Below are 13616 nucleotides of genomic sequence, written 5' to 3'. Positions count from 1 at the left end.
AAGCTTTTATATAATAGGTGGAGATGTTGAATAGACAGTTTGATATATGAGTCCGAAGTTCAAAGCAAGGTCTAGGCTAGAGATATAAAATAGGGATACATCAGCATATAACTTGCTTTTAATTATGAAACTGGATAAAATCACCGAGTAAGAGAGAATGGGTAGAGAAGAGATACAAGGACTGAGTTCTGGGGTTTATGAAGATTTAGAAATCAGTATGATGAGCAATCAGGATGATGAGAAGGAGCAGCCAGAGATGTAGAAGAAGAGAAAGAGAAAGAGGAGGATGGAGGAGTGGGGAGGTGGAGGAGACATATTCTGGAAGTTAAATTAGGAAAGTATTTTAAGGAAGAGGAAATTATCACTAGGATCAAATGCTTCTGAATAGTCAAATAAGATGAAAAATGAGAAGCGACCATTGAATTTAGCAACTTGGAGGTTGACAAGAGTGGTCTGGTGAAGCAGCAGTGATGAAAGACAAAATGGTAGCATTAGAGACAGCAAGTACGATTACTCTTTGGAGAAGTTTTGCTGTAAAGGTGAGAAGAGATACCAGGGCAATACCTGAAGAGGATGTTGGAAGTTTGAGGATAAAAGGGCATGAGGATTAAATAAAAGAATGTATTGAAAAGAAAGCATTTGCAAAGTTATTTGTACTTGAAAAATAATTTTAACAATTGACTCTATTTATCAAGGAGTTGATATATGCCAAGCATTGTGATAACTTGTTTACATACATTATCTTATTTAATCCTTACTTTAACCCTTTGAGATAAGGCATTCTTACCCCATTTTACTGATGAAGAAATTGAAGTTCAGGGAAAGTAAGAATCCTGCCAAAGGTTCACACGTTAATGGATGCTGAGCTGGCCTTTCAATCCAGGATTCAAACTCCAAGGGAATGCTCAAGAATTATCTTTTATCAAGACATCTACATTAGCTAGCGTGCTCATTTATAACTTACTCCTGTCTCAGGGTTTCTTTCTTGGAGAAGGTTGGGGTCTTTTCTGTACTTTTGAGGTCACAAGAAATCTCGAGTGTGTGATTTTTTTCCCCTAGATTATTGCCAATATTTTATATTCCTTTTGCGTACTTAATGAGGGCAAAAATGGTTTTGATATTTGATTCATCGAATGTCTCTTGGAGTTGAAACAGAGAGGATTTGAGAGAGATTTTTAGGGGAATTACAATATATACTCTATTCCCCCAACTCCAGGCGTAGAGATGGTCGGCGAGAATGCCCCTGTGCGGCGACAGGAGTGTGGTATCAACCCCTGAGCTGTGAGTTTGAGGGAGGCCGGTCTCAGTGGGATGAGTAGGAGTTGGGTGACTGGTCGGGCAGGCGGATGGTTGGTCACAGCGAAGAAGAAGCGGCTGAGGCAAAACAGTTGGGGCGCTAAGGCACGGGGGTAGCGGTCGACCCGCTGTGAAGGTGGTGAGCGTCCGTCCCCGGGGGCGGGGTCTGCGGCGGGTCGGCCCCCAGGGACTCCGGGCTAGGCTGCGATGGGCGCGTGCGCGTCGCCACGCCGGGCGTTTCAAAAGCCTTGTGGGTCCAGACCCGCACGAGTCCTGCGATGTGCTGCCGGTGGGGCTTCATTCCGCACCGCGTTCGCCCGACTCGCTTCCCGCGGGCTCTCCGGGCCCCGCTAGGACGCCAGCTCTTCGTCGACGCCCCACCGACGGGGTTCGCCATGGTTCACTTCTTGCACCCGGGCCTCTCGCCCCGGACCCTCGTTCCTCCGGACGCTCAGACGGATGCCCTGGGCTGCTGCGTGGTGCAGGTGAGCACTGGTACCGGGCTGGGACGCGAACCTCGGCAGGGCGCCCGGGCTTCGGCGCGAGCAACGAGCCTTCGGGGACTCTGTGATGGGCTTTGCTGGTTAGTTTAGCCAACGCGGGGGTGAAGTTCGGAGAGGCTGAGCCCCTTCCGGGACCCGTCGTCGCTGACAACGGGAGCGGAGGACGTTGGACCGGGCACTGGAGGGGAGTTTTCTGCTCCGGGCGCCTCTGCCCCCAGGCCAATCGCGATGACCCTGCGCAGCTGAGGCGGTGGCAGGGCGGGAGGTCAGTCCCGCCCCCAAGCGACCTTGGGCGAGCCCCTCTTCAGGTCTGCGATGTTGAACCGTACGTAGCGCAGGCAGCAGTTGTTTCCAGAGTGGTGTAAGCGTAGACGTAAATTCTATGCATGGTACTATGCTTGGCCCATAGTAGACTGCGGCAATTATTATTGTCATTATGAACCCAAATGCGCCAAACCTTGACCGTTTCCATATGTGTGGCGGATTTGGTGCTCCCCGGAGCGTGCAACCCTTCGGCCTCTACCTAGTGGAGGCCTTGGGCCACGGACAAAGCAGGAAGCACGTCTTGAGCAGGATCTGAAGAACTCCGAAGACTGACTGAGATTCTTTCAGTTCCACTGCCCCATCCCCTTCCCGAATGCCTATTGAACTAAGCTCTGAGCAAAATGCTAACGAAATGAATTTGTATTTAGCTCCTACTGTGTGTTAATTATCGCTTTTCCAAAGTAATCAGGTAATTCTCTGGGTTTTCCCTAGGCATTTGTAGGCTCCATTTTATTGACATTGGGAAATTGAAACCTTTGGAAGTTAGTTGACTTACCCATGAACTTGAACGCAGGTGTTCTGCTGTTAGATTCCACGTTCCACTATACTCCAAGGGTCACCCCTGAGAACTCAAAATCAAGTGGTAAAAGTTCAGCCCAAAATTAGTACAGAGGAAAAGAGATACTGTGATTAAGGTTGCACCTTACACATTAACTCCTTGTTGGAAGAGTTGTGCCCTGCAAAGATACCCTTTGGACTCCCTTTTTCCCCCAGATTAAAAAAAAAAATTATAGAGAAGTTGTGGGTTTACAGAAAAATAATGCATAAAATGGAGGATACCCATATACTGCCTGTGTCCATTTGGGTGTATTATGTTCCCCAAAGAGCCATATTCTTTAATGCAACCTTGTGGGAGCAGATTTGTGAATTTTTCTGATTAGGGTGTGACCTCTTGATTGAATGTTTCCATGGAGATTTGACCCCACCCATTAAGGGTAGGTCTTGATTAGTTTACGGGAGTCCTTTAAAAAGATCCACACAGGCCTGGACATTTGCTTGCTGACTTTCGCTGATGCTTAGAGATGCTTGGAGATGTGGACAGAAAGACGTTTGGAGATGCTAAGCAAAGGACACACAGGAGCTCAGAGCAGCAGAGAGAGGCATTTCAGAGAAAGCCATTTTGAGACACAACCTAGGAGCAAGCAGATGCCAGCCACATGCCTTCCTAGCTGAAAAGGGTGTTCCGGGCACCATTGGCTGTTTCTTCAGTGAAGGCATTTTCTTGTTGATGCCTTAATTTGGACATTTTCATGGCCTTCAGACTGTAAATGTGTAATCTAATAAATCCGCTTTTTAAAAGCCAATCCATTTCTGGTATTTTGCATAACAGCAGCATTAGCAAACTGGAACACTGCCCTACTATTAACACCTTACATTGGTGTGGTACATTTGTTACAATTGATGAAAGCACATTTTAATAATTATAGTAATAACTATTAGCCCATGGTTTAGGGTTCACTGTGTTGTGCAGTTCCATGGATTTTTTTTTTTTTATTGTAGTAACATATAGACAATCTAAAATTTTCCCTTTTAACTACAATAAAATATATAATTTATTGCTCTTAATTATGATCACAGTGATAATGCTGCTACCACCACCATCCCTTTCCAAAACTTCCATTGTCCCAAATAGAAACTCTGCACATTATAAGCCTCAACTCTCTTTTTCCCTACCTTCACCCCTTCGCCAGTACCCTATATTCTAGTTTCTGTCTATGAGTGTACTTATTCTAATTATTTCGTATCACTGAGATCATATAGTATTGTCCTTTTGTGTCTGGCTTATTTCACTCAAAATGATGTCAAGGTTCATCTGTCTTGCCTGTATCAGAATTTCATTCCTTTTGATGACTGAAAAATATCCCATTGTGTATATACCACATTTTGTGTAACCATTCACTGGTTGACAGACAGTTGGGTTGCTTCCATCTTTTGATAATTATGAACATTGGTGTGCAAATATCTGTTGTCACTGCCTTCGGTTCCTTTGGGTTCATAGCCAGAAGTGGGAATGCCAGATCATATCGTAATTCTTTACTGAACTTTCTGAGAAATTGCCAAACTGTCTTTGACAAATGCTGCACCATTTTACATTCCTACCAGTAATGAACGAGTGTTCTTATTTCCTGGACTTTTGTTTTTTGGGAGGTTTTTGATTACTGATTCAGTCTCTTAGCTAGTTACTGGTTTCTTGAGACCTATTTCTTCTTGAGTCAGTAGGGGTATTTTGTTTGTTTCTAGGAATTTGTCCATTTCATCCAGGTGATCTAATTTGTTGGTATACAGTTAGTTATTCGTAGTATCCCTTTATGATCCTTTTTCATATGTGTGGGATCGATAGTAATGTCCCCCTTTTCATTTCTTATTTTAGTCATTTGTGTCCTCCCTTTTTCCTTTGTTACTCTTCCTAAAGATTTGTCAGTTTTATTCATCTTTTCAAAGAACCAACTTTTGACTTTGTTGATTCTCTCTATTGTTTTTCAAGTCTATTGCATTTATCTCTGCTCTTGTCTTTGTTATTTCCTTCCTTCTCACTTTGGATTGTTCTTTATTTTTTGTTTATTCTTTGTCTGGATCCTCTTTTGAGGTTAGGTCTCTGATTTGAGGTATATTTTTCTTTTTTAATGTAAGGATTTAAAGTATAAATTTCCTTCTCAGCCCTGCATTTGCTGCTTCCCGTAAGTTTTTGGTGTGTTGTATTTTCATTTTCATTTGCCTCAAGATATTTCCTAATTTCCCTTGTGATTTCTTTGACCCATGGTTTAAGAATACATTGTTTAATTTCAACGTATTTGTGAATCTTCCATTTCTCTGTCTGTTATTGATTTCTAGCTTTATTCCATTGTGGTTAGAGAAGATATGTTGTATGATTTCAATATTTTTCAATTTATTGTGATCTAGGATATGGTCTATCCTGGATTATGATCCACAGGCACTGGAGAAGAATGTATTGTGTTGTTGGGTAAAGTGTCTTGTATATGTCTGATAGGTCTAGGTAGTTTAGATTATTGTTCAAGTCTTCTATTTCCTTACCGATCTGCTGTCTAGATGTTCTATCCATTATTGAAAATGGTGAATTAAAGTCTCCTTTTGTTACTGTGGAACCGTCAATTTCTTTCAAATCTTTCAGTATTTGCTTCATGTATTTTTGGGCTCTGCTGTTAGGTTCATATATATTTATAATTGTTAACGTCTTTTTGTTGAATTGACCCCTTTATTGGTATATAATGACCGTCTTTGTCTCTTGTAACCGTTTTTGACTTAAAGTCTGTTTTATCTGATACTAGCTCTCTTTTGGTTACTACTTGCATGGTATATTTTCTTACATCCTTTCATTTTCCACCTATTTATGTCTTTGTATTTAAGGTGAGTCTCTTGTAAACAGCATATAGTCTGGCTCTACTTCTTTATTCATTCTGCCAATCTCTGCCTTTTAACTGGAGAGTTTAATCCATTTACATTTAAAGTAACTACTGATAATGCAGGACTTCCTTCTGCCATTTTGCTATTTTGATTTTTTAAAGTTCTATACATTTTTGTCCCTCAGTTCTTCCCAATAATGCCTACTTTCATATTTATTTGATTTTCTTTAGTGTACCATATTGAGTCCCTTCTCATTACTATCTGGATATATTTTTTATATATTTTTCTTAGTGGTGATTATGGGGTGTATTTGTTTTTATACCAATTTAACTTTGATAGCATACACATACACTGTTCCTATACCTTCTGTCCCCCTGCCTTTTTGGTACTATCTTGTGCACTTAAAAGAAATATGTATTTTGCAATTGGGCATAGTAGTCTATGAATGCCATTTATCAGGTTGGTTGATAATATTACTCTTCACTTTACAACAGTATTCTTTCATTTTCTTCTTGCAACTTTTGTGCTATTGAAGTAATATTATTTCACAGTACTGTTGCTTTTGGTTTCACTTTAATTAGTTTTAGTTTAAAGAAATTAAGAAATGAAAACAAAATTTATATTTATTCATATGGGTTACTGTTTCCAGCACTACTTTTTCCAAATGTCCATCTAGTGTCATTTTTATCGTCAGCTTAAGGGATTTCTTTCTGTCTGTCTGTTTTGTTTTGTTTTGTTTTAGGAATTTCTTTTAACACTTCTTATAGTGCAGATCTGCTGATGTTAGGTTCTCTGATTTTGTCTGAGAATATCTTTATTTCACTCTCATTTTTGAAAGTTATTTTCACTGTCTATAGAAGTCTAGGTTGACAGTTTTTTTCCCCTCTTATTGCACTTAAAAACTGTCATTTCATTGTCTTCTGGATTGCCTTGCTTCTGAAGAAAATTCATACTGTTGTTTTTGTTTTTGTTTTCAACCTCTCCTTGCCCTGCATTTTAAGATTTTTCTCTTTGTCACTGCTTGTTAGCCATTTGATGATGATTTGCCATATGGTGGTTTCTTTTGTTTATTTCTGTCTGTATCCTTTTTGCTTCTGGGATCTGTTTGTTTATATTTTTGATCTTTGGAAAATTTGGAAAATTTTTGACGATATATTAAAGTTTTATTCTACCCCAGTCTCTCCTCTCCTCTGGAGTTTCAATTACACACTTGTATTAGACTGCTTAAGATTGTCCCTTGCATCGCTGTGGTTGTCTTCATTATTTTTGTAACCTTTTCTCTCTCTGTTTTAGTTTTTGTAGTTTCTATTGCCCCTCATTCAGGTTTACTGATCTTTTCTTCTGTAGTGTCTAATCTGCTGTTAATCCCATCCAATATATTATTTATTTCAGAGAATACATTTTCAACTCTGTTCTTCCATGTGGGTCTTTTTCAGATCTTTTATTTGTCTGTTGAGATTCTATATTTGTTCCTTCATTATGTTCATATTCTTCTATAAACCATGATAAGAGCCTTTTAAAAGTACTTTATCTGCCAATTTTGTCATTTCACTTATTTCTGGGTCTCTTTCTATTGACTGATTTTTTTTCCTCCTGCTTCTTCCCAGGTTTGATAATATTTTAATGTAAGCTAAGCTTTATAGATGCTACTTTGGGTGTCTGGATTTTTTGTTTTCTTCCTTGGTACAGCATGTATTTGGTATTTTTTGATGGTATTGTAAATTATGCTTTTTAAAATTTTATTTTTCATTTTATTGTTGGTTAATGTACAAATATATATATATATATATATATATATGTATATATATTTTACTTTTAGTCCATTAAAATATTTTAATTAGAAGTGTTACATGGTACAATTTACATTTGAGAAATGATGAGTCTGGCCTCTGGGTTAGAAAAAGAAGAGTGAAAGTAGAGAAATTAATTTGGAATTTTGTAGTGTTCGAGACTAGTTATAGTAGTGACTTGGATTAGAAATTAGTAGTGGACCTAGAAAAAAGGGGATAAACTAGAAATTTATTTCAAAGATTTGACAGTCATACTCCCAGTAATTCAAGGAAGATTTAGTTAAGGGACTATTTCCAAAGATTTCTAAGAGTGAAGTACAGAACACCACAATAATTAAAGACTCCATGTCCAGTAACAGCAGCTGTTACCACCCCTAGGTGGGCCTCCCAAAAGGAAAGGGGGCTGATTTTAGAGGAGTGTCCAGAGACACAGCTGGCCCAAGGCAGCCTTACAGAGAGAATTTGGGAAATAACTCTTAATTTTATTCTCTTCCTGTCAGTTTCTTGTTGTTAGAACCAAACTGACTTCCGGAGGGCAAGAAAGTCTATTTATAGATCTGCATAGGTCACCTCTAGGAGTAGACAGAGATCAGGTTGGAGATGGGTAAGGATTGAATGTGGGTGAGAGGTTGGTGGCAGATGGAAGCTACCTGGAACATAAGGAAAGTCAGTGGAATTTGCTAATGGATTGGATATGTAGGTTTGGGGAGGGTGTGTTGATCAAAGACAAAGAAGTGTTGGAAAGACTCAGCCACTGAAGAGATGTGATGCCTTTTACAGAGCTGGGAAAGACTGCAAAAGTTCAGTTTTGCACATGGTGAATTTGAAGTATTTGTGACACCATTAAGTAGTTGTGTTAGGGGAGGCAACTGATGTTTAATTTTGTGGCATAAGGACAGAGTTTATTTGGATATAATCTGGGATTGACTGGCTTTAAAGGTGGTATTTAGATTCATATGATCAGTAGTCAAATATTGTAAAGGCAGAGAGAGGAGGATCTAAGGGCAGTGCTGTCCAATAGAACTTTGTTGCAATGATGGAAGTATTCTGTATCTATGGTGTCTGGTATGTTAGCCGCTAGATCCATGTGGCTATAGAGCACTTAAAATGTGGGCTAGAACTGAATTTTTAATTTTAATTAATTTAAATATAGATAACTAGTGGCAATTACATTGGACAGTGCAGTTCTTGGATGAAGCTCTGAGTAGCTCCATTTGAAGGCCCATACAAAAAGAGGAGCCAATAAACTAGAAAAGCGCAGAAAGAGGGGGGGGGAGCGGTGTCACAGAAACCAAGAGAAGAGAGTATTTTAAAGAGGGAGTGGTCAGTTGTGTCAGAAGTAATGAAGAGGACTAGTAGGAAAAAGACCAAAAAGCATCTGTTAGGTTATCAGGACATAGAAAGTTGTTAGAGATCAGGCACTTCATGCTGAAGGATTGTAGAATGTTCAACAGGATTAACTGTGTAGATTCAGAAATGGAGAGTGCAGTGTTGTGTGATGGTACCACAGTAATGTAGGTGTACTGACCAAGGATGTCTGTGAGTGGGGTTGAGGGGGGAGGGCTGAGGGCATGTGTGATACCAGAGAGAAGAATGGACAACAGAGACTGGGACTGTGTAGCTCGGTGAAACCTAAGAGTGGTCAGTGATGGTGACTAAATACACGAATGTAAAAATGTTTTTACACAGGGGAGAACAGGTGAATGTTAACCTTGTGGGATGTTGAAAAGGGGAGGGTACAGGGGAAAAGAATTTAACCCATGGAACTGGAGTCTGGGGTTAACAATAACATTGTAGTACACTCCCATTAAATGTGACAGGGGCAATATACCAAAGCTGAAGGTCTGGGAGGGAAGGATGTAGGGGAGGGGTATGGGATTCTTAGTAGTGGTGTTGTTGACTGACCTTATTGCTGTATTTTATTTTATTTTTACTTTTCCTTTTATCCTTTTTTATTATTCATTTGTTTCAATTCTTTTTTTTTTTTTTTTTTTTTTAGTAATGAACATGTGTAAGTGCTAATTATGGAGATGAATGCATAACCATATGCTGATACTGCAAATGATTGTACTCTGTGGATGATTGTATGGTATTGGAATGTATCCCTATAAAATTGCAGGGGAAAAAATGAGCAGAGGGACCCAAGAGTTGGAGAGACTTTGGAGAGAGAGATGTATGTGTTCACTGTAGGTGGGGAAGTAGAATGGTATAGCCTATCTGGAGGACAATATGGTGGTTCCCCAAGAAGCTAGGTATGTGGGGGTTTCAAGGTCCTGCAGTCTCAGTATGGGGTATGTGCTTGGAAGATTGGAGAATGGACATTTACACACCAATAGATATGGTAGCAGTGTTCACTATTTGCAGTGGATGGAGGTGACCTGGGAGCACATTGACTGATGAACAGAATGGTGAACTTTGGTGTATGTGTACAATGGAAAACTGAGCGGCTACAAGAAGGAATGAAGCTGTGAGACACATAACTAGGTGAATAGATCTTGAATACAGCATTTTGAGTGAAGCATGCCAGAAACTAGAGGACAAACATTATAATGCCTCACTAATGTGGACTGATGATAATGTGTAAACTCTGAGAACTGAATCTTAGAGCACAGCTTATCAGGGAAATGCTTACTGTAATGGTCTCTAGGTTGTAAACTCTTACAGCAGTCACATCTATTCCTGAGTTGTAATGGTTATCTCTAAATCCTGAGATGCTGAGCTCCTTGTGTATAACCTGGTTGGTCTCTGGAACTTTGGGTATCTAGGTGACATGTGAGACTTGGAGCTAGAACCTGGAAGCTATGGATGTCAGTATTACCCCATACGGCAACTGTTGAAAGAGCTGAAAAATAATTCAGACTTGAATTAGCGATATGAATGAAGAGGATCTGGTTAGGACTAAGGCAAATCAGGCCCAAGGGTAAACGACGATACTGACCAGGTTTTAAAACTACAACTTATGTGTGAAACCAAGGGAGGAGATGTTTATCTGGTGCAGGATCTATATTTTCTGTAGCACACTAGATAATTGAACTTGTACAATCATTTTTTTCGAATACCATAGGTGTAGGGAGAGGTGAATGGGAAGTGGGATTTGGTGAGTTTGGACAGGCTGGGGTGAAATCCTGACACATCCCAGAGTGATATGGACAGGGAGAATAAGTGTATTTGCAGCCCCCCCCCCAGTTGCTGGGGAGAAATGCTAAAGTGTTGGACTTCCCCACCTGGGTTATTGCTGATTGTCCCACAAACATTGAGGACTGCCAATTTAATGGGCTGAGCCTCTATCTGGGGGCCTTTGCCTGTGAGGCTAGTTGCTGCAAGGGAGAGGCTAAGCCCACTTACAATTGTGCCTAGGAGCCCCCCCCCCCCCAGAGAATCTCTTGGTTGCTCAGATGTGGCTCCCTCTCTCTCTAAGCCCACTCGGCAAGTGAGCTCACTACCCCTCCCCACTGTGTGGAACTTGACTCCCAGGGGTGTGAATCCCCCTGGCAAAGCTGGAAATGACTCTTGGAGATGAACTTGGACCCAGCGCTGTGGGTTTGAGAGGATCTTCTTGACCAAAAGTGGGAAGAGAGATGAAGCAAAGTAGGGTTCCAGTGGCTGAGAGATTTCAAATGGAGTCAAGAGGTCACTCTGGAGGGTATTCCTATGCACTATATAGATACCGCCTTTTAGTCTTTAGTGTGTTGGAATGGCTAGAGGGAAATACCTGAAGTTGTCAAACTGCAACCCAGTGACCTTGATTCTTGAAGATGATTGTATAACTATGTAGATTGCATAGAGTGCCTGTGTGACTATGAAAACTTGTGGCTCACACTCTGTTTATCCAGTATATGGACAGATGAGTGGAAAAAGGGAGACAAAAATTAAATGAAGAATAGAGTGGGGATGGAGGGGATGGGAAGTTTTGGGTGTTCTTTTTTGCTTTTATTTTTATTTTGGAGTAAAGGAAAGGTTCAAAAATTGGTTCTAGTAATGAATGCACAACTGTATGCTGGTGTTGTGAATAACTGATTGTACACTGTGGATGACTATAGGATGTGTGAATGTATCTCAATTAAACTGTATTAAAAAAAGTAAATGAACAATGGGAGGAGGGGAATGGGATGTTCTAGATATTCTTTTTTATTTTAGCTTTCATTTTGTTTTTTGGAGTAATGAAAATGTTCAAAGTTTGTGCTCATGAAAGCACAATTATATGATGATACTGTGAACAACTGATTGAACACTTTGAATTATCGTATGTTATGTGATTATATCTCAATAAAATTGCATTTAAAAAGCTTCTGTTAGATTTTAGTTTTAAACTTCTTTTATTTTATATTTGCATCTCTTTTATCTTGTTTCCTGATAACATTTAATATGTATACTATTTTGTTTTTTTTAATCATCATTTTATTGAGATATATTCACATACCACGCAGTCTTACAAAACAAATCGTACTTTCGATTGTTTACAGTACCATTACATAGTTGTACATTCATCACCTAAATCAATCCCTGACACCTTCATTAGCACACACACAAAAATAACAAGAATAATAATTAGAGTGAAAAAGAGCAATTGAAGTAAAAAAGAACACTGGGTACCTTTGTCTGTTTGTTTCCTTCCCCTATTTTTCTACTCATCCATCCATAAACTAGACAAAGTGGAGTGTGGTCCTTATGGCTTTCCCAATCCCATTGTCACCCCTCATAAGCTACATTTTTATACAGCTGTCTTCGAGATTCATGGGTTCTGGGTTGTAGTTTGATAGTTTCAGGTATCCACCACCAGCTACCCCAATTCTTTAGAACCTAAAAAGGGTTGTCTAAAGTGTGCGTAAGAGTGCCCACCAGAGTGACCTCTCGGCTCCTTTTGGAATCTCTCTGCCACTGAAGCTTATTTCATTTCCTTTCACATCCCCCTTTTGGTCAAGAAGATGTTCTCCGTCCCATGATGCCGGGTCTGCATTCCTCCCCGGGAGTCATATTCCATGTTGCCAGGGAGATTCACTCCCCTGGGTGTCTGATCCCAAGTAGCGGGGAGGGCAGTGATTTCACCTTTCAAGTTGGCTTAGCCAGAGAGAGAGGGCCACATCTGAGCAACAAAGAGGCATTCAGGAGGAGACTCTTAGGCACAAATATAGGGAGGCCTAGCCTCTCCTTTGCAGCAACCGTCTTCCCAAGGGTAAAACCTATGGTAGAGGGCTCAACCCATCAAACCACCAGTCCCCTATGTCTGTGGTCATGTTAGCAACCATGGAGGTGGGGTAGGCGAATACCCCTGCATTCTCCACAGGCTCCTCAAGGGGGCACTACATCATTTTTTTTCCTTGTTTTTCTTTCTTTCTTTTTTTTTTTTTAACTTTCCCTTCTTTTTTAAATCAACTGTATGAAAAAAAAAGTTAAAAAGAAAACAAACATACAATAAAAGAACATTTCAAAGAGACCATAACAAGGGAGTAAGAAAAAGACAACTAACCTAAGATAACTGCTTAACTTCCAACATGTTCCTACTTTACCCCAAGAAAGTTACCTAATATAGCAACCTTTCTGTGAACTTGTTCCTACTATATCCATCAGAAATTAACAGACCATAGTCATTTCTGGGCATCCCCAGAACGTTAAATAGCTTATCTGTTCTTCTTGGATTATTGTTCCCCCTTCCTTAATTGCTCTCTACTGCTAGTTCCCCTACATTCTACATTATAAACCATTTGTTTTACATTTTTCAAAGTTCACATTAGTGGTAGCATATAATATTTCTCTTTTTGTGCTTGGCTTATTTCACTCAGCATTATGTCTTCAAGGTTCATCCATGTTGTCATATGTTTCACGAGATCGTTCCTTCTTACTGCCGCGTAGTATTCCATCGTGTGTATATACCACATTTTATTTATCCACTCATCTGTTGAAGGACATTTGGGTTGTTTCCATCTCTTGGCAATTGTGAATAATGCTGCTATGAACACTGGCGTGCAGATATCTGTTCGTGTCACTGCTTTCCGACCTTCCAGGTATATACCGAGAAGTGCAATCGCTGGATCGAATGGTAGCTCTATATCTAGTTTTCTAAGGAACTGCCAGACTGACTTCCAGAGTGGCTGAACCATTATACAGTCCCACCAACAATGAATAAGAGTTCCAATTTCTCCTCATCCCCTCCAGCATTTGTAGTTTCCTGTTTGTTTAATGGCAGCCATTCTAACCGGTGTTAGATGGTATCTCATTGTGGTTTTAGTTTGCATCTCTCTAATAGCTAGTGAAGCTGAACATTTTTTCATGTGTTTCTTGGCCATTTGTATTTCCTCTTCAGAGAACTGTCTTTTCATATCTTTTGCCCATTTTATAATTG

At 40.0% G+C, this 13616-nt stretch overlaps 1 protein-coding gene across 1 annotated transcript in view; it reads left to right on the top strand.

Moving 5' to 3' along the window:
* Positions 1-1691: 1691 nt before the first annotated feature.
* The window catches only part of ZYG11A (zyg-11 family member A, cell cycle regulator), a 114476-nt gene continuing 102551 nt past the window's right edge, over positions 1692-13616 (top strand). Inside the window, exon 1 of the mRNA XM_037827206.1 lies at positions 1692-1781. Within this exon, the coding sequence (XP_037683134.1) occupies positions 1692-1781 (90 nt within the window). The remainder of the gene's footprint in view (positions 1782-13616) is intronic.

The sequence above is a fragment of the Choloepus didactylus genome, chromosome 2 (genome assembly GCF_015220235.1).
Source record: "Choloepus didactylus isolate mChoDid1 chromosome 2, mChoDid1.pri, whole genome shotgun sequence".
In the NCBI taxonomy this organism is placed as follows: domain Eukaryota; kingdom Metazoa; phylum Chordata; class Mammalia; order Pilosa; family Megalonychidae; genus Choloepus; species Choloepus didactylus.
The sequence above is the reverse complement of the archived record's forward strand: the minus strand, read 5'-3'. Positions and strand labels throughout refer to the sequence as shown.